The 27,300-nt window shown below is 38.9% G+C and overlaps 1 protein-coding gene across 1 annotated transcript in view; it reads right to left on the bottom strand.

Moving 5' to 3' along the window:
* Window positions 1-27,300, bottom strand: part of LOC129245300 (uncharacterized) — a 106,877-nt gene that overhangs the window by 62,104 nt on the left and 17,473 nt on the right. Inside the window, exons 2-3 of the mRNA XM_054883382.1 lie at window positions 16,066-16,904; window positions 6,061-8,813 (exon numbers count right to left, since the gene is read on the bottom strand). Coding sequence (XP_054739357.1) covers window positions 6,061-8,813; window positions 16,066-16,734 — 3,422 coding nt within the window. The 5' untranslated portion in view covers window positions 16,735-16,904. The remainder of the gene's footprint in view (window positions 1-6,060; window positions 8,814-16,065; window positions 16,905-27,300) is intronic.

The following is a 27,300-nucleotide window of genomic DNA, read 5'->3' as shown; positions in this document are numbered from 1 at the left end:
ATATTTCCGAGAGGAGAGATAGGATTTAATCCATTTTAAAAGAGTGGAATGGAATCCTATAGCACTCAATTTGGAAATTAAAAGACTGTGATTAACCTTATCAAATGCTTTTGAAAAGTCTGTGTAAACAGCATCAGAGAATACAGCAAGATTTGAAACAGTAGATCTACCTTTCACGAAGCCGTGTTGGTCTGCTGAAATATAACGATTAACTGCGAAATAATTTTTTTCTTTCACTATTAATTCAAATAATTTTGAAATCGTGGATAATTTGGCAATTGGTCTATAATTAGCATTATTGTTTTTATTTCGATAAATGTTGCTAAGAATTTTTTTATGCAATGAGAAACAAGCACGAAACATATCTTCATCGAAATCTCCTATCGCTTAGGTTTAGTAGGGAAATAATCACATTTTAGAAAAATTTAATTTGTGCTGACTATTGACATTTGGATTCAAACAATCTCGTCTTCAAACACTCTCACAATGACAGTTATAGCTTCATCAGATGGGCAAAGGAAATTTAGTCTTAACACATAGAAAGTCTTCGCAAAACTGTGCGCCTTTTCTGACCTGATTCCATCACCATCAAAAGCAGCCTTAGACTGGAACCCGTAAGGCAGTCGGAGATGTAGTAGGCTATCTAATACGTGGAGGAGATTAGTGGAAGCAGAAGCCCTACAACTTGGTCGCACTTGACGACGAATCAAATTCTTAGTTTAAGTAAATCGAATTTTAAGCTGTTTATTGATACACTTCGTTTCACCTAGGAACTACGGGAATATACATATATATACGTGGCGACGGCGTGGGCGTGGTTTTGTCCCATCTCAATAATATTCAAGCCAAAACCAAATGCACACATAGAGAGTCTCTCCACAGTAAACAAGTTTTCACCCAACTTTTTTCGATCGTTTAAATATCTCGTTATGTTGGACTTCCTGCTGAGTCTATTAAATTAAATTACTCTTAAAATATTATACCTTTTTGGACAGCTAAAAAGACGTAAAAGTTTTAAAATAATTCTCAGAATTATTATTATTATTAGGCTACTGCGGACTGTGACCAAAAGGGTGGGAAGCCGGCCGGCTAAGTAATTCGCCGAATAGTTTCCATCAAAATTTGTTTCATGATGTGAAGCAGGAAAAGTGAAAAGTCGTAAACTCATAACTTTTCAAGCAGTCACCTTTAACAAACAGGACTTGGTTCACATTTTATTATTGATTTTTATTCTTCTTCTTAATTGGTGCGATAACCGCTTACGCGATTTTGGCCGATTTTAACAAAGCGCACCAGTCGTTTCTTTCTCATGCTAACCGGCGCCATTTGGGCACACCAAGTGAAGCGAAGTCCTTCTCCACCTGATCTTTCCAACGCAGAGGAGGCCTTCCTCTTCCTGCTACCACCAGCTGGTACCGCATCGAATACTTTCAGAGCCGGAGTGTTTGTATCCATTCGGACGACATGACCCAGCCAGCGTAGCCGCTGGACTTTTATTCGCTGCGCTGTGTCTATGTCGTCGTAAAGCTCATACAGCTCATCGTTCCATCGCCTGCGATATTCGCCGTTGCCAACGTGCAAGGGTCAAAAAATCTTCTGCGCCATACGTTAGGACGGGCATGATGAGAGTCTTGTAGAGTGTTAGTTTTGTTCGTCGAGAGAGGACTTTACTACTCAATTGCCTACTTAGTCCAAAGTAGCACTTGTTGGCAAGAGATATTCTACGTTAGATTTCAAGTCTGTCATTGTTATCGATGTTAAAGGAGGATGGTTCCATATGTAGAAGTACACGCAAGTGGGAAAAGTTACTGATCGCCATTCACTTGGGAGTGGCCAGGACGATTCTTATGCACATGGTTGAAGCAGCTCACAACTCCCGCGATTAGCCCAAGTATTCTCTGGGTAACTTCCGAACACCCGTTGGAGAGCGAGCTAATTTGAGAAGGCGAAGCATTCCATGATAGCTGGTTGTGCGCTGGGTTTGGGACCCACCACTTAAAAATCCCCCAATGAAAACATGCACAAAGCCTCGGATTGATTTTTATTAAAGATAAAGATAAAAGAAAAATATCGGACCCTAGAACTAAAATTTAAAGAAAGTGAGCGCACGAGCAAAAATCATTTTTGTTTTTGCAAAATAATCTTCAAAATCAAATATCTCGAACACGGTTAAGTTTTGAACACCATATCATGTAACCCAAATCGATCTCACGACAGTCGGCTCTAAGTCCACTGTCACTTCAGCAGCATTCCCCGTATATATATGGGGGGTAATGTTTATGCTACTATTTCAAAAATTTCCATCACAACTTTTAACCTTGAAATCAGAATTCTGCAGTTTTATAACTCTTTCAGTTCTAGTATAAAAAAGTGTAAGTTTGAAGTCGCCCAAAATTCGCGTTGATATTTGATTTTTTTTTTTGCACGGGTAAGCAGTTTCTTCCATATAAAGGACTTCCGATGTGTTTCAAATGGAAGAAAATTCTCAACGTCGTAAATTAATTTAGTTATTTTAATGATCTAATAAAAAAGTTTTCGGATTCACATCCGTCCCCACGAAGGAAAGGTATATATATATATATATAATATATAATTTGTGGTGTGCGAAGGAAAGGTAAGTCCTAACAATTTCTCAAATTTTTATATTTAATACTCGGGTAGATATGCGTCACTATGAACTAAGATTCAACTTTGCAATGACTCAGAAACTAGACTAGATATAGAGGGTTCTGCTTTGCTTAGCTTACTGCAAAAAGTGGTGTTGAATAATTCACAATTTGACTTTTGTCCTAATGTAGTCGCTGCAGAGTCTATTGGTGGAGTGGAGGGCTGTCGCATTTCAAGAATTGCTAATGCGTTAAAATGCGGTCGTACAAAAGCCACGCAAATAGCGGTCACACTTAGTAGCAAGGCCAAACGACAAATAATTGAAGACCTAAAAACATCCAAGTAATCTGTAGTAGTCGATGAAGGTGACTTATATTGTGCTGGACCGGTTTTTTGAGTTATTAAGTCTAAATACTCCAAGCCTTTTGCGGTATCTATGAAAAAGTGCATACAGAATTTTTTGCATTTATAGAAGTGGCTATAAAAAATATGATTGGTCGGCAAGAGGCAATATTAATTTGTTTTATTTAAAATACGCTTGCTGCCGTTCCCTTCACAAATGCTTGCAAAAAACTGCTGAAAGGAATTGAATTGCGCTTAATCGATTCCAAAGTACGGCGAAAGTAGTCACGCTTACCATGCCTTTGTAGAGGCTACATTAAAATGCATTGTAAGCAATTTTCCTAAAAGTTCGGTATTGCATAATTTAGAAATCTTTGATATACTAGGTTGTTCAATACGTTTTGTGGTTCGATAACAAAGGGCGTTGCTGCTAGGCTAAATTTTGGGTTTTTTTGGTATATTGGTAAACTCTTCGTATGAACGTACGTGAAGTTTCATTTCAATTTATTGCAATTTAGCATCGTCGTGTCACAGTATTTTCTACAATAGAAAAAATCAAGTATCGCGCAGTGATTGAACTTTTATTTTTGGAAGGTTTAAAAGCAAAGGAAATTTATAAACGAAAGTTGAAAGTGCATAAGGACTTTTCGCCATCCATTAGTACTGTAGGAAGATGATTTGCTGAATTTAAATGTGGTCGCACAATCCATGACGACAATCCACGACCAGGGCGTGCAAAAACAGCAATAACACCAGAAATCGTAGAAAAACACAGGTATTGGAAAATCGTCGAGCGACTGAAAGAAATTTAGTAGAAGTCCTAGGCATCTCATTGGGCAGTGTAGTATTGGGTTTCAGAGAGCTGTGTGCACAATGGGTGCCACAATGGAACAAAAACATATTCGAATGCGACTTTCTCAGCAACATTTAGAGCGATTTTGAAAGGATTAACTGGATTTCACTGTGGATGAGACTTGAGTCTATCACTATGGTCCTAAATCAAAACAAGAGGCGGAAGCGTGGTGTGAATTGGTTTCTTCGGCTCCGAAACTAGTTCGTGTTCAAAAATCGGTCAAGAAGGTGATAAGTTATAGTGTTATTAGTTTTCTTTTATGCGATGCGCAAGGAATTTTGATTGTGGATTACTTGCAAACTTGTAAAATAATGAATTATGAATATTATTGTAACCTTTTAGACCAGCTGACGGAAAAAATTCGTTAAAAAGGACCCATTTTGAAAAAAAAAAATTTTTTTTATCTCAGAGTACTGCAAAGCGTCACAAGAGCATTTTGGCAATGGCTAAAATTCCTGAATTAAAGTTCGCATTGTTGGAGCATCCACCGTATTTACCAGATTTGGCCACTAGCGACTTCCATCTATCTCCAGACCTAAAAAAATGCATGCGTGGAAAGTGTTTTTCATCAAGTAATGAGGTCATAACAGCTGTGGAAGCGTATTTTGCAGCCCTTTGCAGATTCTCACTTCAGCGATGGAGTTCATAAGTTGGAATCTCTTTGGAACAAGTGTATTAATGTTCAGAGAGACTATACTGATTAATAAAGTGCATATAAAATACACCATAAAATTACGTTTTGCTTATCGAACCGCAAAACTTATTGAACAAACTTGCAACATTCGCAGTGACAGTGTTGATATATTTTTATGGAGAATCAAATATCACTCCATAAATTGAATATTTCGTAGGTAGTATGAAAAATGTTGAGTCTATACTTATTATACAGAGCGCTGCAACATTTCTCTTATGAAATAACTCCAGAGACGGCATTCATTTGTAAGGAAAGGGTAAACACAAGTCGAGATTATATGTGACTTTCCTAATGTTGGAGTAAATTGAGTGGACGTAAAATGCTGTTGCTGTACTTACATACAACAAAATTCTTAGGGATTTTTGAAAAACTGTATCTCGATGAAAAATGGTCGCACGGAGTTCCGACAAACAGCAATTTGAAGCTTTAAACTTCTAGTTTTAAGAACTTTGAGCAAACAATTTTTTTATTTAACGGTTATTTTGTAATCGTCAGCTAAAGGACGACACAAAAATTGTTGACATTTTTTTGATTGCACGGGCTTGGCAAAATTTTTCCGACTAACACTAGCCACACAGTCAATTAGCTTGCTTATGTAGCTTCAATTTGCTTTTTTTGAATTCTCGCTACGATTATTTCTCTCTGAGATATCCGCATTTTACGAAAAAATACCATTTTATATTTGATCATTGATGTCTCAGCAACTAATAACTTCACAATAAATGCGACAATGGTTTTGGAAAGTAAAATAAATTTCCTATAAGGTCCTAATTTAATTTTTTGAGAAAAAAAAATTTTTTTTTGCTCTTAACGTTGGTTTGAAGTGAACACAAAAACGCCTTTTTACGGTATTTCAGAAAATCTATCGCTCGCTTACAAATATTAATGCGGGGACTCATGTTTCCAGTGATTTTTAGAGTCTAATATTCCACTAATAACCCTGTAAATTTTTAAATCGATCCATCAAGCCGTTTTTCCAGACCGATTCATTTAAGTTTACAAAAGAATTAAAGGAACAAGTGCATTGTTTTTACATTTTTTTTTTTCAACTTTTTGCATTATTGAATAAAAAAAAATTCAAATTTTAAAATTTTTCAAATTTTAATTTTTTTTTTATTTTTTTAAATTTGCAAACAAAGTTTGTTCAGCAATAATACTGAGCACTTATTTATGCTCACATCAACTGAGCATTAAAAACCTTACTGACACATTTGAAATATGCTCGATTTTTCCCAAATTGAATTTATATTCACCTAAGTAATTGGCTACTTAATATCTTTCTGGAGCCATTTACGCGTTTCTAGTTTTTTTTTCGGGTTGTAATTTGCGTACACGTTTTTGATATTCCTTACAAGTGAGGAAACGTACAATTGAGCAACTTTTCGAGAAAATTGGCCATGCGCTTAACCATGAACCGTTGCCCTGCCTATTCGTTAGTATGAAACTAAGCTCTTACATGCAATACTTCAAAATATTAAAGTTTGTGTAGAGTAACTCTTAAATGAACTCTTAATTAACCAACATTTAATGTAGTTTAGCGTCAGCTCTTAGAGTGGGCACTTACCTTCTAATTATTGGCAGTGGTAAAGTGAAGCGTCCATCGCTGACGACTGTTGGTGCACCACCTGGCATAGGAACCGTTGATATCACTGGCGTAAGAAGAGTTGTGCCCGGCGGCGGTGCAGGTCCTATCATTGGGGGAGGGGGTGATGATGTTACCGCCGTTGTCGCACAACCACTCAAGGGCAGCGCACTGTATGGCGGTGGAAAATGCCTATGTATTAGATCGGGAAGCATGGGACGCAACAAAGCAGACATTGCCCCTGGTATGGTGGTTGTCGCAGATCCCGCTGAATGTTGTAGATTGGCTGGCAAATGCACAGCAATAGGCACTGGCCCAGGGGGCATCGAATGACGGTCTTGTGGCCGACGCAATGGAGAAGCCATGTGCAATTGGTGCGGATGCGGGTACGACGCAGATAGATGCTGCAGTAGTTGTCGTCTTTCACGTCTGTCCCGTCGTCTTTGTGCACGGTTAGAAATCGGTGAGACTGGAGCCCGATCGGTTCGCAGTTGCACGGACGAGATTTCGTCGGTTTGGCACTCTGTTGACGTGAACCTACGCGGTTGTTGGGGCGCGGCAACGCACATAGCACTTATCGCTGGTCGAGATTCGACGTCTGTCTGCGTTGACAGTGCCGATCTTGTAAGAGGCACGGACGAGGAGGTGTTGGAAGCTTGCTGGGCACGCACTTGCGTACTCGGCGATTGAGCACTTAAACTTATAATATTGACACTATCGGCAACATTAACTGTATTAAACCCATTGCCGTTAGAACCATTTTTGGCAGCACTACCATCGACAGCAACACTGTTGCTGCTTCCGTTCTTTTTGACGACACAGAATACATTAGGTAATGGACTCACTTCACTGACACTTTTGTTAACACTGACACTGCTCACTGGTGTTGTTGTTGTTGTGATTGCCATATTTGTACTCAACATAGACTCACTGTTGTTGTTGTCGTTGCTGTTGCTGATTGTGTAAACACTGGAATAATTACAATTGACTATACTGACGCCATTGCTTTTAACGATATTTTTCTGTTGATTGCCTACATTCACATTCGGCGTCGCGGCATCTACGGCGACGCAATCATTATCACTGCAATTATTTCTTCTATTATTGTAACTTTCATTATTTTTGTTGTTAGTGCAGTTGTTGTTATTGTTTTGATCACTGTTATCCGAATTCACGTGTATCGTCAGGCTCGGCTGACTCCGAACGGTCGACGAGGCCAGCACCGCGACCATTGCATTATTGCTCCTGCTGTCATTTCCAATGGCACCAACAACATCGTCATTGTTGATTTCTTGATTCTCCACATTATTGGAGCAATCACCGTTACTATTTTTTGTTTCGTGCAGCAGATTGCTGCAGCGATCGTCACTGCTAACACTGCCGCTCTGCGCCCGACCATTACTTGTCAGACAACCTGTGGCCGCACAGTCGAGGCTGGTTACAAAGACGCTGCTCGTACTGCTCGCGGGCAAAACTTTGATTGTGTGCACTTGTAACTCCGACGGTGCGGAGGTAAGCGGCGTGCTTGCCGCAGCGGGTATGTTGAGACGCATATTGCTCGCCGAGTCAGTGATTTTGGCGGTGACGCACTTATTTGCATTCAAAAGTTCACAATCATAATCGCAATTGGAGCCACTGCCTCCACTATCACTTTGACCGCAGCTATGATGACTATTTCGGCGACGGTGGCTACTTTTGTTGCCTTCGCCAGCATCGCTACGAGCTGCTACTAGCGCACTTTCACTCGCCCGAAATTCGGCATACAAGCGCTCGAGTTCGCCCAAACATTTGTTGGGTGTTAGCGTGTCCAGCGGAGCGGCGATTGAAACGTGAAGGTTTTCGGAACTTGGCCGTGTCACCCGTTTGACTTTTGTACGCACACCGCCTAAAGTCTTTTTCCACAAATGCGAATACGAGGGTAAGGCAACTAACGAAGAACGCGGTTGACGCGCACTTACACGACCGTCGAATGAGCACGTCGCGGACTGAATGATCGTCACTGCACCAACCACCGGTGGCAAGGTGCGTTGCTCAGCGTAGTCGCTTTCCCAGTGGCTGCCGGGTGCTCTCTCAGCTGTTGTCGCTTTGTCGCTCCAAGCCGCCGCAAACAAGTTGGTTAGCGTATTTATTGCTGCAGTATTCATTCGCCTTTCATTGTTCGAGCCACCACCACGCATTGGTATTGGTCTGAGAAGACTGTCATCATTATTGTTATTGTTATTGTTATTACTATTTTGATGGTTTACGCCACTGGTGCGTAAATGCGAAGTGGAAAAGGGGTTTTGGCTGCGGCCAATGCAGGAAACAAGTTGACTGACCTCCTCTCCCTCGTGTGATATTGTTTCTGCTCTTTCCACTCCTTTTATGCTTTTATCCGTAACCCCTGCGATTGCTGTAGTTATCGCTCTTGCCATTGCAGTTGCTTGTGAACTGGTGGTGGTGCACTCCAACTGCATATGCGGATTGTGTTGTTGTTTTAATTGGTTTTTCTCTCTCGATCCATCATCATCTTCGTCGTCATGATTATTGTTGTTATTAATTTTATTGTTATACTCTTCAGTTTGTTGTGATCGACCATTCGTCGGCCGCATTTCGTCACACAGCCGCATCGTAGCTAACTCTCTTGGTTCGTTGCTGTGCTCGTGTTTTGCAGCACTGACATTGTTGTTGCAATTTTCTAGTTCAATGTGCGATTCAACTTCCAAGTTAATCTGGCCCAACGGCTGAAGAGTGCCCTAAAACAGAAAAAAAATTACGGAAAATTAAATTATTTTATGAATGGGATAAAAACTTAATGCGTCTACTGCCGAGCACTTAGCTTGCAATTAGTCAATAAGGCCGTAAGCGCACCAATCAGCTGTTCTTGGCTGCATAGCTTTATTGCCACTGATCGGCTTGCAGGCACACCTTTGCACACATACATGCATGTGCCCATTTACTTGCCATAAAAGAATGAAAGAATAGAAGATTGCACAGCGAGCGTTTCGTATGTTATTTGTCAGCCAGTGACGCCATAAAAGAAGCAAGTACAGTGCACGCTCGATATTGCAAACTGGTTCACTTTTGAGAATGCCAAAACTTAAAGAAAAAATATCCATATTTTATGCATTTTAATTTGCATAGTTTATTTTACAATATCACGCAAACATTCATGTGTTTGGTTACAAATTGTATGTGATTTTGATCATTTTTCTCTTGAAATCGATGGCTGGGCTCAGATAGGTAGGTTAGGTGGTAAGAGAACTACGGACGCACTACAAGTAGCACTAGAGTGCCGCTTTGATATCATAATGTAGACCACCCGCTATGCAAAATTAAAAAAATTAGAGGAAGAAAAACAATCTACAGTCATCCAGTGCTTCCTGGTGTAGTGAAGTAGAAAAAATGGATCTAGGCTGGAGAACTGCCTCAGGCCCCAAAGGGCACACTAAAGAACCTCAAGCGCCTAGTCGCCAGAGCCGAACATTTGCAAAGAAAGTGTTAAACTCTCTCCTCCTCTGCAGGATGCCCACGGCTTCTGCAATGGGGATTGTACGGAAGTTAGTTGAGTTCCGATAACCGAGTGACCGTTGAACACCGCCATGAGTTTGGAAATTGAATGGCGGGGGATCCGCAACACTTAAAGCGTCTTGCTTCTGTTGTACTGAGGCCAACCCTTTTCTGAGATAACACAAAAAGATACAACTCCATCTGTCTTGCGCATTTTTAAGAAATGCAGTTGAGCAGTTTCCCTTTACCAAAGATCAAGGGGGCACCGATGTCTGAGATAGGAGCAACTAAAACCGCTTCTGTCGATCTCTTACTGGCAAACTCATTGGCAATTTCGGTTCACTCTATGTTCCTATGTCATAGATCCCAGATAAGAGAAGTGTTTCCTGCACGTTCGAGACATTTGATCTACCCCTTACAGCAGTTGACCAAAAGAGAGCTGCAACATAGCGATGACAGGGCCTTGATAGCTGCTTGACTATCGGCAAAGATATTTATGTCTCCCTCCCAACAGCGATCACGAAGCATTTGCACGCCTGAAGGATCGCGAAGGGCTCTACTTGGAAACACTACTAGTTTTCGGCAGTTTAAAAGAGGCAGAAGCATTGGATGTTTTAGAGAAAACCCCCACTCCAACACTAGATCCCATCTTAGGTCCGAGGGTGAAAACACAGGTATCTATGTCCGTGCAGACTCTCCCCTCCGTCAAATCCAGCCTGCTTGGAAAGATAGCCGATGCAGAGATCTTTACGAATTACAGGGAAGGAAGAAGAAATTTGCGTCAAAATGCTCCTATGTCTTACAAGAGATAGCCTCCATGGAACTTCCTTCAATCCAATAGCGCTCTGAGCAGCAATGGACGTTACGGGCGGCAGTGGCGCATGTTCTACACGCCCCAGTGATGCTAATACATGCAGACCTGTGCACTCTCTCTAATTTAATAAAACCAAACTAGGCAGCCATATGTTGAAATTGGTAGAACCACTAAGTTGTACATCCTGAGTATGACAAATGACTTGATACTCCATTTTTTACCGAACATAGATTTACAAGAGTAGAAAACTATACTGGCCTTCTTAACTCGATGTTTGATGTACAGCTTCCAATGGAGTTTGAGGTCAAGTATTATCTTGACTTCCGATGCGAGTGTAAGACACTGGTTGTTTAATCTAAGAAGTATAAAAAAAGAAGGTTTGTATTTGCTGGTGAGTCAATTCAATTTTGCAGAGTTGACTTTAAGACCGCAACTGACAGTCCATCGACTGAGTACAGCCAAAGCTCCTTCCAAAATTTCAGCCATGACTGAGCTAAAAAATCCATTAAATGTTTTTTTCTATTATGCAGTATTTGAGATATTGCCAAATAATGATTTTCGTAAACTTGTCTTACCCTTTCCTAACGTACAAAGAAAAAAATTATGTTTTTAATGAAAAAAATCCTCCAATAGGTGAAAAAGTTATTCGCATGAGAATAAAAATACTCACTTTGGTCTTATTTTTGGATCATATTTAAGTAAAACTGTTACAAGTGGATAGCTCAAAATAGACTTTTGGATGTCATTAGTTAGTTTTCCCAGTGTCAAAATACTTAGGGTATTAAATTAGAGTTATAAAGCGACATATTAAAACATCGCAGCAAGAAATCAGGTAAAAAACTTGATAGAACTAATGCCATCCCTTGAAAAGTTTAAAAGAGATAATAAAAAATGTATTTAAAATTATATTTTTTATTTATAAACTTTACTGTATTTCCAAAAGTAAGGTCATTATTATACAATAAAAAACTTAATTTATACTTATACACACACATATGGTCATTAAAATAGGTGCGCTGCCTTTATCTATCGATTTACTTGTGCTGCTCGAAAAAATTTAAAGCTGTTACTGCACTTTCGCTTTCTTTTAAAATGGCATCACTGCTTCTATGTGAATTTAAAAGACCCGTTAAATTAAATTGCGTTATTGGTTGCACAGATCCGGTTATTTTCATAAAGTGTAATTTTGTGTGGCCACTAAAATAAGTACTTTGCGGATAATTTTTTCATTTTAAATAATTAAATGGAAAATATTGAATGTTACGCAAGTAGCGAATTAAAAATCTTCGAACAAAAAATTGCACAAATTTATCGCTGAGTTACTTGGACGGTTTCCACTATGAATGCCCTGCCCTATGGAAGGGCAGAATGTTAACCATGGGCAAACCGCTGTTCGAGAGTCTCGAACAACTGTCTGGCTTAAACGTCAAGAACCCCATAAGGTTCTCAAACCGCACAGACTGGATATAGTCATGCTGTAAATAACCGTTAAACAGGTTGATAGCGAGGATGTGGCAAAAAAATGGTGCGAAGCCGCTAGTTGGATTCTGGACGAATCACCACTTAAACCTACTAAACCAACCAACCAACTTGTACGGTCCCAAAATTTGCGAAGTATCAGAATATTTTGATCTGATCTGGGTGCCAGACCACAGAAATGTACAAGGTACTTGCAAAGCATATGAGCTTGCAAGGAAAGGTACAATACTAAACATTCACTCAGCAAATTATTTATAGATAGACACTCTATCAAAGCTGCTAATGCTCGTTGGAAGCTATCACCTTTTTGTCAAATAAGCAGGTAAACTTGGCCAAAGTGACCACGGCCGCACAAAATCGTTCTTGAATCCTGAGTCGTTCTTGGGGACAGGATATGAGAAATACGATAGGCTTACTAACAGGGCATTGTCTAATTGGACTTTTGTCGAAGCTGTCACGATAATGAAGAAGAGGAAACCGTGGATCACTTTCTATGTACATGCATCGTTCTATACAGAAAACGACATTCCACGCCCGGATTCGCTTTCTTGACAGCATTGAAGAGATCTCACAAATAGGGCTGCCGAAATTAACAGCATTTTTAAATCCACAGATTGATTCAGAGAAGACTCAGGAGTGCACAGGAAGAGCTTCAGTGGTATCACAATGGGACTATTCTGTCCTAAGTGTGTCGGATAACAGCCACTCAACCTAACCTAACCTAAGTGCTCTTAAGCCCAAAAAATCCAAAACGACTTGGTGGTAGAAAGAAAACGACTTGCACTACTGGCAATTTAATTGTGGCTATCGCCGAGAGGGATTTTTTTCAGTCATCGAATGACATTGCGCCTGAAAGCGATAATGTAGTATTAGTGATAACAGTACGGCTTCGATTGTACGACAGGAACCTACCAGATAGAAGAGCTCATAAAGTGCCTCTGTTGAAACAAGCCAATTGAAGGACGAGTGGAAAAGCTTTGCTCCACAGCACAAGTAATGGTGTGGACCAAAGGATATGGAAAAATTGTATAACATACTTTGGAGCGATGATACAAAAATTAATTAACTTGAAAATGATGCTGGGCGAAATTTTAGAGGTCTCAAAGGACAAGAGTTCTCACAGCGGTTCACAAAAAAAACAAAAACAAAAGTCAATCACGTTGACGGAAACATAATAATTCTGGGATGCTTCTTATGGTATGGAGTACGACCTATGCACCTCATAACCAATAAAATGGACAACTTTATTTACGAGGATGTAGTTCAAGAAGTGATGCCCCCATTTGCTGAGGAGAATATGCCGCTTCGGTGGGTTTTTATGCAAGATAACGTTCCGAAATCGCCCTCATTGTTAGTACGTGAATGGTTTTAACAAAAAAAAACCAGCCACCCGACCTAATCCCCATTGAAAACCTTTTGGGTGATTTAAAGAAGCAAAACGCCACGGAAACATTCAAAAATATGCCAATACATTCAGAAACGCGTCAAAATTGTGTAGCCTCTGCAATCTGAACGAAGAAGAAAGTGTGAAACATTTTATTGGAAGATGTCCTGTACCCGCTAAATTTGGAAATATTCACTAAAACAAAAACAGAATTGATAGAAAAAGAAATTCTAAGCGCAGTCATGATGGATACAGTGGTTTTAGATCATGCTTCGATATATCAGAAGGTATTCTTAATAAAGTTTTCTTCGATAAAAAAAAGAAATCATTTGTGTCGTAACTATTTTTATTTCGTATATGTTTTAATGACCACATCAATACTTCTTTTTTGCTCCTATTGTCACTAGTTTGTATTATAAAAGATCTTTGAGTTATTATTTTTATTTGTTATACTAATCCATGAAATAAAAACCGCATCCAATTGAAAATTGAGTATATGTTATTATTAATTTAAAAAACTACATTTTCCGTACGACTGTGAGGGGTGCTCATTTTAATGATCATGTGACTATGCCAAAATTATTAGGTGCGCAACTAAGTTCTCGCTGTTTTTTTTTTATGAAAATACAACTTTATTCTGAAAAAATGGATACAAGTGAATCATTAAAACTATTGCCCATCGCTGGCTACTACTTTTTCCCATCATTCTGGTAGATCTCGTATACCGTCGCAGTAAAATTGTTCATCTTTTGAGGCTATCCACGGATCAAGCCATTTCTTGATGTCTTCATATGAATGGAACTGCTGGTCAGCTAGACCATGTGCCATCGATCGGAGCAGGTGATAATCGAACGGCGCAATATCTAGAGAATATGGCGTGTGGGGTAGGATTTCCCATTTCAGTGCTTCAAGGTAGGTTTTAACGGGTTTGGCAACGTGAAGCCTCTCACTTTTTCATGCCTCTCCGCGTATTGCGGCCGCTTCTCGCGCTGTGCTCGGCTCAATCTCATCAATTGAAGTCGATACCGATCGCCAGTGATGGTTTCGCTTGATTTTAACAGTTCATAATAAATAACACCAACTTGGTCCCATCAAATACATATGTAGTATAACCTTCGCAACGTGAATATTCGGCCGAGGCGACGATGTAGAAGCATGACCGGACAGTACCCATGACTTTCTTTTCTTTGGGTTGCTGTAATGAATCCATTTTTCATCACCCGCCACGATGCGATGAAGAAAACCCTTCCTTTTTTGCCGCTGGAGCAGTTGTTCACAGGCGAAAAAACGACGTTCAACCTCCCTTGGTTTTAACTCATAAGAAACCCAAGTTTCTGTCTGAGCATGCAATCGCTTGGAAATGGATTGGCCGATGACTCCTAATACTGAAGCAAGCTCTTCTTGCATTTGACACGGATCCTCATTGAGCAATGCCTCCAATTCAGCGTCTTCGAAGGTTTTTGACCTTCCTTCATGCGGACGGTCGTTAACATTAAAATCACCGTCTTTGAAGCGACGAACCAATCTCGGCACGTTGTTTCACTTAAAGCAGCATCTCCATAAACTTTTTGTAGCTCTCGATGCGCTTCAGCCGCCGGTTTTTTCGAATGAAAGAAGAAAATCAACACTTCCCGTAGATGACGATTATTCTGCACAAAATCAGGCATTTTCCCAAAACCAAAAGTATATGATACCAAACCAAAATCACTAATGTGTCGAAGCAGTTTGTTTGCCATATTTCTAAGCTTGGTTTATGACGTTTAGGTTATGTTAGAATCGCTGCTGACGGCAGAACTTAGTTGCGCACCTAATATTATTTTGATCGGTTAACGCATTCTCCATATAGAGGAAATTTTTATGATCTACCGCTTTTTTCTTTAATTCAAACCTGTTATTTGGCGATATCGCAAATACTACATGACAGAAAAATTTGTGTGTGGATTTTTGAACTAAGCGACCAAGTTTACATTCAAATGTCAGGTTCAGTGATGACGTTCTTGGGATTCTTTCGCTGTAATGCCAGATAAAGAAAAGAAATAAAGAAAAGTAGGCAATCTTTGGTTGACTCTAATATCGAAAATGTTTACCAAGCGTAGTTGTAAGTGACAAGCTACATTATTTGTGCTTGGTTGTATGTATTTACATACTTATTTCGGATCTAAGCGTTAAAGTGGTTTCAATGTGCAGCAATGCAAGTTGCAGTCTACACTGCCTATAGTGTAAAAGGTGTATTTTAACCTAAAATTTGTTGCACTATCATGCAGAGCCGCATGGGTCATTCAATGTTAAATGGAAATAGAATTTTACACGCGCTTGATTCAAACATTGGACTGCTTACAATCATCTACAGTCTAGTTGTGTGTGTGTGCGCTGAGTCTGTTCCGAGAGCCTACCACCGGGTGGTATTATATTCGTATGTGTGTATGTGTGTATAGACAAAGGCGTATTGATAAATGCACGTAGCGCTCATTTTATTGGGAAGCCTACTTTTAGGCGAAGTTGTGATGTTAGATTTCACAAAAAATACACTGACTTCCCAAATATCAGCCAAGTTTAGTTTTAGTGTGAATGAGCATATGAAGCGTTTATTTGGAGGCAATGCGAGTTAATTTCTTTTTAAATTCGAGGAACAAAACGCTTTGTATTTGCTGGTAACATTTGCGCCTTCTCATTTCAATAGCATTCTCTGGTGGTAGCAAAAAATATATGTTTTCTTGAAACAGTCTTCTTTATCTAAGCATACACAGCCATATCAATGTATGCGTATGTGTATTACGCCCATTTGTATGTATGTGTATGTGTTTATAGAATTTAAATTTACCTCTCCTTTTGAACTAAACGCAGCATCTCTTTGTGTATTACAATCCTCTACACCAGTATAATTATCACGTTGTGCTTCTGTTTTGAATCCTCTTAATTTTGTGTCATAGACTTCAGGTGCTACTAATGCTGCTGAGTCGTTCGCATAAAGCGACTCATAGGAAGGCGGCTCTTTTGTGCTGATCGATGGAGACCACCATTTGTGGAGGCTTGAAATATTTCCATAGTACGGATAGGAGTACCGGAATCCGCCATCGCTATGTTTTTCCGCTCGTTTGTGATTTGATTGATCGATTGATATGGGATCACGATGGCTACTGCCGCTTGCATCATTGTTGTAAAAAAAGTTGGGAAAAGGCACAAAAGGTGTTGATTGCAGGGTGTTGGCTACATTTGCTGGCGTTGATGTTGTTAACGCCCCAGACGGGACCAGCTCATTATCATCATCATCATCATCATCGAAGTATGTGGAGGTGAACGGTTCACAGGTTATTCTATGCTCATAGCTGCTATGCGATTTACGTAGGCGTTTGGCACGCTCGCGTCGCTCATCTTCTTCGGAGGAACTATCGTTAGTTGTACGCTCATATGGGGTCCACAGCATGGACGAGAGCGCCTCTTCGACGTCAGGTGGTCTGCGCTGATGGGAAAAGCTGCGATCGGCGTTCATATTGTCTATTCCTCAAATGGATGATAGAAATGCCTTTAGTGATCATTTCACAAGTATACATGAACACCCGTTTTATATGCTTCCGTTCGACACTGCGATCTGCAGTTCTGTTTCGAAATCGGTAATTGTAGCAGTATTAGTTTAACGCTCATACTGAGTAGTCAGTAGTCCTGGAAAAGAAAAGATATTTAATTATTTTAAAGTTTGATGTAGTGTGAGTATTCAGACGGACAGGAAAATAGATGAATGTACATGTACCCGTATATATGTATATATTTCATAAAAATGGAAAAATTAAGGCTTCAAATTCTCATACAACTTGTGTTCAATATAATCCTGATAGTATTATAGAATTCTGAAATTAAGAAGTATATAATGGAGGGTATGGTACTTTGTAAGGTGAAAATATTTTTATAGGTGTTCATTCAACAGACCGTTATTCGGTTCTTTCCGAATTTGACAGCATCAGCTGTTGGGCTGACCTCACTTGGGATGTGGCTACAAAAATACTGAGATTGTGTTTGGTGATTACCGAAAAAAATCAACCACTGTCACTTCGTTGCTATCTGAACAACGGCTGACTCGTAGACGAGTGTGAACGTATGTGAAATGATCGTGCAGTATTCGGCTGCCGAGTTTTCCAAGTGAGTTGGCTGTCGAAGTTCCCTTCACAATTTTCTTTTTCACCTTAGTTAAAGAGCAAACCTTGTAGATCTAGCCTCCTTGCTTTGTTAGGTTAGATTCGGTTTGGCAGCCGTATCGCACATAAGGACAGCAATGCCACTTAAACCACGAAATGGATCCGTTGTGAGCCGCAGGGGCTGGGCTGGGCTACATTTTCTCTTCCAGATTGAACCAAACCATCCTGAGCTTTGAACAAGGCGTGAAAAGTTTTTAATACCAAAAATGTATAGACTATCCATATTAATTCAGAAGTAGGATCTTAAATATCGGTTCCTGGCTTGTGGATGAAGCCGAGTATGTGCAAAAAAGGTGTTGAATTGTTTCCAACTCCTCCTCATTCCTACAGTTACGGCAGAAATCATGCATGTAAACACCTAATCCTTTTGCGTGCTTTTCTATGAAACAATGTCCAGTGAGGGCCCCTACTAAGGACCTAATTTGAAGCCTACTCAATTATATAATATTCTTGGACAGACATAGATTTTGCCTTAGCCATATATGCATAGCAATTTCACAGGTGTTAGCGCTAATCCCCACAGTTTCAAGACGACTCCGAACGGCAGATATTTTTTATGACAGAAATACACCCGGAGGCTTGCCATTGCCTGCCGAAGGACGACTGCTCTTAGAAAAAACATTTTCTTAATTTTGGTGTTTCACCGAGATTCGAACCTACGTTCTCTCTGAATTCCAAATGGTAGTCACGCACCAACCCATTCGGCTACGGCGGCCGTCCAATAAATTAGAAGAGAATAGGTATTTTTCTGCATAGCGCACCAACAGACAACATTTCCATGTAGATGTTTGGGCGTGACAACTGCAGTAAAAAGCCAATGAACAACCTTAGGTTTAATTCCCCAGGTCTTACCTAAAGCTCTCAGCTGTAAAAAGCTAGACTGACTTTCCTAACTCTTTCTGAGATGTTTGACTCCTAAGTCAATTTCCTATCTATGGTTAGGTCCAAGTACTTGGTCTCTTCCGAAATCACAACTTAACTGATGATTCTATGTTTCCTAGTGAATAATATGAGTTATGTTTTGCCTGGGTTAACTGCTAGACCACTCTTTTCTGCCCACCTAGAAAGTGTGGAACAATTTGTATTAGGTCTCTTAATGTATCATAGATACAAATTTACCAGAGGCAGCAATAACAACATCATCGGCACCTTACAACCCACCTATTCCAGTATTAACAGACGTTTATTTACCACTGCGTTCTATAAAAATGATTAGAACACTCTGCCTTGCGGTGTAGCTCTTCTCACCAATCTCCTGAGTACCGATTCTCCCAAGGATGATAGATCCCTGGTTTACTCGTTAGGTATGGTGAAAAAAGAATGTTTAGGGGAACCTTGGACTCTACGCCATTCGTTCTGTGTTTTACAAAATTTAGCTTTAGCTTTAGTGAAACATAAAACGACTGCTTCGGCATATCTGTCAAATTCGCTCAGAGCCGAATAGCGGTCTGCTCGGTAGTACACCTCTAAAAATCTTTTCACCACGTGATTCTCCTAGATTCGCTTCAAAGATTCTGCTATTTAGCATTTTCCTAATGAAGCTTACCAAGCCCGGTTCTCCCGTGTGGAGTTGCCTGATTTCCCATCGGGCGCGTCCCAGGTGGTGGATAGGGAAGCCCTGGCATGACAAGAGTGGCCTTCCCTAATGGGGGGGTTCAACACTCGTGTGATGACTCAAAGTTGGCATAGAATCAGGGTGTCATCCGCAAACCAAACTGGCTAGGGAGGAGTCCCGAACAAAAACCATCATTGGTAATGGAAAATACACAGCTTTGTGTATATTTGTACATATATTCGTATATAGCATAAACATATGCATTAGTTTTAGGAGACTAAATGTGTAATGCCACTTTATCGGGTGTTTTTAGATATAGTGTAACCTCTTCCAACGGACACCTCTATTAGCTGGACACCTCTATTAGCCGGTCACCTCCCTTGAACGAACATTTTTTTCTATACCAAATCTTATGTATCGGAAAAAGTTGCCCTCTTTCGCGTGGACACATCTCTTGGACGGACAAATGTTAACTGACGGGGAATGTCCGTCCAAGGGAGGTTTCACTGTAGTTTTGAATAATGTATTTTTTTAAGAACTCAAGATGCTAACTTTACATGAACCAACAAAATTACTTCTTAGTAGCGGTCGCTCCCCGTCAGGATATGGAAACTTTCCAGTAAATACTGCCTTGTGAGTCAGCTGACATTAAGCGGCGAAAACCTACACTTTTAGATCGACTTAAGCACTCAGAGAAAAGCTACATTTTAAATCAATAACGAAAATTTTATTTTTAAAATGGGCATTTCTTGTTAAACCATTTTTATATTAAGGATGTATTAACCCCAAAACAAAGTTGTTATAAGTTCACTTTGTTCATAGCACTCAATGGATGATGAAACCATGTTTATTGCGAGAAAAGTAATACTTGTCCCAACCACTATTATTCTCAAATAAAAAAAATCGACCTTGTACTTTGTGTACCTTCAGTTTTCGGCTTGCCGACGCTGTAGTGCCTTTCAGGCTGAACTGATGGCAATAATGAAAGCCGTGGCTCGGGTACAGTGGGATGCGATATCTGGAGATGATATCTACATTTTCACTGATAGCCAAGCGGCAATAAAATCCCGCCCAAAGCTACCTCGAAGGTGGCCATGAAATGCCGCATATCTCTTAACGAGATAGCTGAGTGATTTCACCTAAAGGTAAAATGGGTTCATAGGTAACTGCAGAGCCGAGGAATTAGCGATGCACAAACCTGTAAGCTACTTATCTTTGAGGAAATTGTCAGAGCAGCAAATAAAAGATGGTGTAGTAAAGCCAACTGCAGAATTGCCGGACAATTGTGGCCAACTCCCAATGCTAAGCGCACAGAACCTCTGCTAAGCCGAAATCAGCTCAGTGATTTCAGTTATAACGGGGCCCTGCCTAAAAGGCAGGCACGCCCAGAGGAAGGTTGTGCAATCACATGGCTTCTACAGAAGTTGCCTAGATGAGGAAGAGAGAATGAGTTGATCTCGTACCTTGGCTCGCGGGAAAAAAATTAGTTCAAACAAGGAAATCATCGCCAAAATAGAAGCGTATTTTGGAGAGTTCGACAAATTCTATTTTTGGAGGGGTTAAAAAATGACCGGAGTATTAGGAGAAGTATATCTTTCTAACAGGCAACTATGTTGAAAACTAAAAAAAAAAATTTAAATGGTGTATTGATTTCTAACACGGGTACTTACCCTTTCGTACATATAGTAATTATGTATGTGTGTATCAAAATACTATATCTTTTATTTTGATATCTACCCATATAATATTTTCGCACTTAAACAATTGCGAAAGTGCAATTAAGAGCTTTTGAACTGAACTTTAAAATATCCACAGCCATGAAAGGTGTCACGCCACACTAATACTTCCAAATGCCAGAAAGTGATTTAAAAATTTCCAATGTTTTAGTAGTGTCATTCATCTGGAGCTTAGTCAATAAAGTCACACGAAACGCTCGACTATTGCCGCCATCGGCGAATCCAATAAATTATAAGAAACTTGTTCACAAGTAAACTTGAAAACTTTCGAGACATCCATACGGCGAAGTTAAATAAATCTTTAAATGGAGCGTACGCAGCGAAGTGCTTTGGTTCCTCCCTCTTCGTTCCATCTGCGCATGTTGGACGCGGAGGTCCAATGGAAGTTGGTTTCTTGCCTGCGTTGCAACTTCGTCACTGCGGGGTGTCGCAAGTGCCTTCAGTTTAACCCCAACTGTTATGCGTTCTATGCATGGACAAGTTTTGCGTAAACTTTTGCTCCAAAGTTGGGCGTGCAAATTTCTCTGAGTTGATAAATTGCGATTAAACCATTTAGAAACGAAAACACGCCAATTGCAGACGAGAAATGTGCCGAAAAACATAAAAACTCATTCGAACGCATGCAACGTAATCGTGTGTACCATTGCACATACATACATACATACGTATATCCATGCATACATACATTCATTCATACATACATACATACATTCATACATACATATATCCAAAATATGTGCGCACCCACCCAAGTAAATTTGTTCGTATGTCGAAAATAGTTTAAATTTATTTTACATTTTCTTTATTTTACTTTCTTGCAATTAAATGAGAGACAAAAATTATAAGATAAATATTTCCACTTCGTTACGAACTGTTTTAAAACTACGTAAATCCTGTCAAAGGATTGCCTCTTATAAATTAAGCAAACTTACATAGTTTCTTGATTTTAGGATAAAGCTGGCCATCAGAAATTTTGGAACTATAGAAATATTTAATTTAATTTAATTTATTATTAGCTGGCCCTTGCAGCTTCGGCTACTAAAAAGTTGAATCACATTTAATAAAAAATATGTCAAACATTTAATTTTGGAAACGGAAAGGCAAACTATTTCAGTTTTTAGTTTTTTTTCTTTACTGATTTTAAAGTATGCACCAAGGCACATTAAACAGTTAGCAGCAGTAGGGTTGCAATTTTGGTTTACTTTCTATTTATTAGGTCTCTAAATTAAGTAGTTATGTTTAGGTTACTCTAAATTGTGCTCCATTTCTTCATGTGTTATTTCGAAAACCCTTTGGCCCCAAAACGATATACGAAGGACTCAGAAAGTCCTTTGGACTCCTCGCCATTCAATTTCCAAACTCGTAGCTGTGTTTACCGGTCACTGGACGATCGGTACAACGCGGGAAAGCTAGGGTTACCATTTAACCCCCATTGGAGAAGAAGAAGGAAACTGTAGAGCACTTTCCCTGTAAATGTCCGGGTTTGGCAGCTAGACGACTAAGGTCACTGGGCGCTCCTTTTTTCGACAGACTGGTACAGTACGCCAACCTAAATCCTATCAATCTTCTCCATTATATCAAAAGCTCTGGCTGACTGTAGATATCTGCCTGTTGGAGGTCTCATAATGGTATCAAAACGGCGCTTTAGTGCTACTTGAGGAATGCCAGACTGGTACTTCAACCATTTCACCTACCTACCTACTCTAAATTGTCAATATTTCTTTATAAATTTTGACTTTCTAGGGATCAAGCTGTTTTTGCTTTACTGCTGATACCTCTTTAATATGCTTTGGTATTTACTTACATATATTGTACTTTTTTCGAACTGAAAATTTCGTTATTATTTACATGGGTTATTGGTTACTTTTCTTCTTCAAAGTTGGGTAATATTTATTTTTCACTCACGGCAACACTGACAGGAATGCCGTATGCGTCGTATGGTGGCATAAAACTGTAGGGCACCCGATTTGTGGAACAGCATCAAGAAGCACATCACGAATTGTAGGAGGAGCTCGGCCAAACATCTAAAATAAGCGTGGAGCTTATGCAGCAGCTCAGGTAGGTTAGGTTAGGTGAAGTGGCTGTCCTTCGACGTACCTACGGCAGTTGATGGAGTCTTGTGATACCACCGGAACTATTATATACTTACTCTACTTGGTCATTTCTAAACCATTGTTTAGCCTTTGAACAGCTGGCTATCTAGTTTGAAATTAGCTACATCCGCAATGTTGACCAGCGAAGTGAGACCGAGCAATCTGAACCGTATTCTACACAAAGCCATGCACGCGCATAGAAGGTGTTCGACTGTCTCTTCTTCTTCTATATCCTGATGACTTCTGCAATAGTCATTGGATGGTGTCCCTAATCTACCAGACAGGGCCCAGATAGGGCATCTACTACGATGCTTAGATCCTTCGTACTTAATTTAGGTGCGACTCATGTGCCATTCGGGCCACGTTTGTCTACTGATAACGCAGGTGTTTAACTGTTTCCAATTGAAATTTGCAACAGTAATGGTGTGCCTGTCTATTAAAAGTTTACATGTTGCCAAGGGCATGGGCATGCCAACCTTGTCCTGATTAATTTGGAGCGAAGGGCCCAATATAGCTAAGTCATCTGCCTTACAATTACCTTTAATGTTACTATCTCTTGGCACCCAGATTAGATTAATAGAAAATGACTGTGTAAGTATTTTTATTAATTTGTAACACTCGGTTACTGTCTTCGACGAGTGTTTCCATGGTACGAGCGATTTCAGAGCTGCCTGACTATCGGACTATGGTAAATGAAAATTTCTCTAATTATGACTACGCTTTTATTTAGCTTTTAGAAGTTCAGGTAACATTCCCTTGATCTTCGGCTCCCCCACTCACTCTAGGCTTAGCAATGTGTATACCTAAGATTTTGAAACTTTTTCAAAAGTGCATTGGACGAAAATTATAAGCTTATTTTGTTTAAATGTAGTTATCAAAAATTTTTTTTAATTTTACAAAACAATAGGTGGCAACGTCAGCTAAAATATTTTTTATAAAAACTTTTTTAAGCAATTGATATTTTCCTTTTAGTATTCAAACAAAATAAGCTGCTATTTTTGTAATGCAAGCCGTATAAAAATATGGCAACACTGTATAAAAATATTTCTCATCAAAGCTTATTTAAATACTTTTATACTTTGACACCTATCTACTAATATTATGAAATTTGTGATTATTTGATATTTTTGTATTCATATGCAGGTGGGAATGCTATCAAAAATAATTGATGCTGGCATAGATTTTTCTTAAAAATATTTATTCTCATATGTCTGTTTTTAATAAACTACTACTATTTTTTTATATACAAACAGAGGCAACGCGCTGCTAGACTAAAACCAAATTCTAATTTAAAATCAGTTTCTAAAATTTTGCGTCATAGATATGTATGTATGTTAAAACTAGTTTCTAGCTAAAATTAGAGGGATCAGAGCTACCCATATGAATAGAAAAAATTTACTTGGCAATATAAAAAACTATGCGCAATTTTATTAGTTCTCCCTGTGTGAGCCACAATACAACAAAAAACCAAATTATACCCTCGTGTTAACATTTTAAAATCACGTTCTCCTCATTTTCCAGTTAAAGCTTTGATTTTGTGATAAAATGCATTTGCAGCTGACTATAACAGAGTGTGACTAAGGCGTTTATTATATGTAAAACACAATTTTAAGCGTTACAACCATTTTAACTTCTTTGTCACTATGGGCCATTATATTTATTTGCCGCATACCTAATAAAACACATGGCAACATATGCACAAACATACCTGCATATGAATTCAAATTCTTAAAAGTTAGTATAAATCAATAAAAGCCCTGACTTCCCTACTTGAAACTAATGAGTGCCCCTGTATTTAATATTTTTAAATACGCGAATGCAAACAAAAACTTTGAATTGCGAACTTTTTCGGTTAGATGGGTGATTTTCGAAACGATTGCAGCGCCCTTTTCAATTTTTCTCTGTTCACACACCATTTGGTGGCACATTTACAGTCGGGCGGACATTTCCAAACACCACCTCTGCTGCAATTGAATGGAGGTAACGTAAATGCTCCTCGGCATCTGGACTTGAACAAAAAATTAAACTGGAGCAGATGTGCATTTTAAGGTTGAAATTTTAAAGCACAGTCGAAGTATCAACATCATCTCCATTATTGTTACTGCTGGTAACTGATATTTCGTAAATGCCTCGTATTCGCCTTTCGGTAGTAAAGTTTTCTTGCTTTCATCGGCTTTCTTGTTGAGACGTATTTTCACGCATACAGATATATGTATGTAAATACATATCCATGTGTGTAGTCAACCCAAAAGCATGCATAAAATCTCATGTGCTTAAAGTTGAAGGAACACCCACATCCATGAATACCCATATGTATGCATGAATGTATGTATGTATATTTGTATGTATCGTACTTTTCCACATTGTGTTTCTTTGTAGTTTTGCTACTATGTGTTTACATTACCGTTGAAACGAAAAAAGTTTTTGCGGTTGGCAATGAGCGCCAGAGGCTGTTATGGCCTCAACCACCAACTACATCCATACACACATGCATATGCACATACATACGTTGAAGCAAACCTTATTTTACGAGCAAAATAGTCGTCATGCGATGCCATGAAGATGATACAGATGCGGTTTTGACGGAGGCAAGGACTTCTATAGATCTGAGTGTAAATGATGGTATTTGTTAAATACTTAGCTCAATAGTTACTCACCCAACTGTTTTGAGGGCTGGAAATAATAATTCGTTGATACGTACTTAGGCACATTAGGGTGGAGTGATAAAATATAGATTTTTTTAGTTTTTTTTTGTATTGGCATAGCAATGAAAAGTTGCCTTTATAAGAGTTAATAAAAAATCCTAAGTATTATTTGCCTAGGATAATTTTCTGAAGTTGTCCCAGTGTAATAAGAATTGGAATTATCAAGGAAATCTTACAAAGCAATGGCAAACCTACAACGAAAAAGCTCCTCATAAAAAATATCTGCCGTTCGGAATCGGCTTAAAACTGTAGGCCCCTCCCTTTGTGGAACAACATCAAGACGCACGGCGCAAACAGGAGGAGGAGCTCGGCGATGCACCTAAAAGGAGTAAACGAGCCAATTATTTATTTAATTAAGAAACTTCATACGTCAACGATTTTAAGTTTAATGGTTCTAATTTGTTTCTAAATACGAAGTGGCGCAAAATTAATCACTCTATCGGTAGATTTGTAATTTGACACTTGTGAATTAGACAGCTGCACTATACAAACAGACAATCAAAGGAGCGCGTAAAGGTCAAAATAAAAGTTTCCGTCATTTAAAATCATTTTTTTTTGTAAAGAAGTTATTCAAAAACTAAATGAATGATTAATTTTGCGCCATTGCAGTAGTAAACTAAATTAAAAATTCGGCCATGTGAAAATCAAAGCCTAAAAAATCAATTTGCACAATTAGCCGACAAAAATCAATCACTCATGAAGGTATTGCCAGATTGTTTTTTTTTGTCAAACACTATTTGCTCCCTAGCAAATTTAACCTCCAAAATGAGGAGATTTTTTAGAAAACTAAAGTTTTTTATTTATATTAAGCATAGCTAAAAAAAATTAGTTTAAAATAAAATAATATAAACAGTTTCAATTATACTTATACGAAGAAGCAAAAAGTGATTGAAAAAGCTATTCCGATATTAATTAATACAAAAATAGTTTCTTTTCAATTAAGATATTAATTAATAAAAAAACATTTTTTTTACATTAAAATACTTTAATTTATTCGTTAAAATCAGAAATTTCGGTTAAGCTGTAATTTGTAGTATTATGTAATATAAAAAACTGTGAATCTGGCAGCATTGTTCACAATGCAAGCTTGCCATTTATGGTCATTTGATGCCACCATAAAAAGCAAAAGCACTAAATGCTGTAGTGAGTTACCTAAGTAGGGCATGAAAGCATTTTTAAATTCATCTAAATACTAAGAATAACTAGAAATTGCAAACAAATGCATAAATTAGCTGAAAAAAATTAGGTTTTTCTTGATGCAGCCACCTAAATTTGTCTTATAGACAACTGTCTCTATGAGACAACTATTTTTTTAATTTTTTTATTTAATACAGTGAACTCTCTCTTGGGCGAACACCACCGTCAGACAGTTTTGGCCGTCCAAGAGAGGTGTCCACTCAAAAGAGGGTAACTTCTTCCGATACATAAGATTTGGTATAAAAAAAATGTTCGATCAAGGAAAGTCCCTAGCTAATAGAGGTGCCCGTTAGAAGAGGTTACACTGTATTTAGCCGCGCCGCTAACGCTTGGAAAATTATCATTGAATTTGGACGGAAAAAACTCACTTTTTATTAAATTTGGTATAAACAGTTTACGGATCGATATTCTTTAATCTTCTCATTTAACTTCTCTTCACGAATGTCCAAAATGCCCAGGTATTCAGCCAAGTGCCAGCGTATTTTCCCAAACTGTGGCTATAAATCATTAAGGCACTTATTTCAGATAGAATATAAATACTCGATTTGTTAGTGTGGGTGAAACCGCCGTAAAGGCAGAA

This window comes from Anastrepha obliqua, chromosome 4 (genome assembly GCF_027943255.1).
Source record: "Anastrepha obliqua isolate idAnaObli1 chromosome 4, idAnaObli1_1.0, whole genome shotgun sequence".
Taxonomy (NCBI): Eukaryota; Metazoa; Arthropoda; class Insecta; order Diptera; family Tephritidae; genus Anastrepha; species Anastrepha obliqua.
The sequence above is the reverse complement of the archived record's forward strand: the minus strand, read 5'-3'. Positions and strand labels throughout refer to the sequence as shown.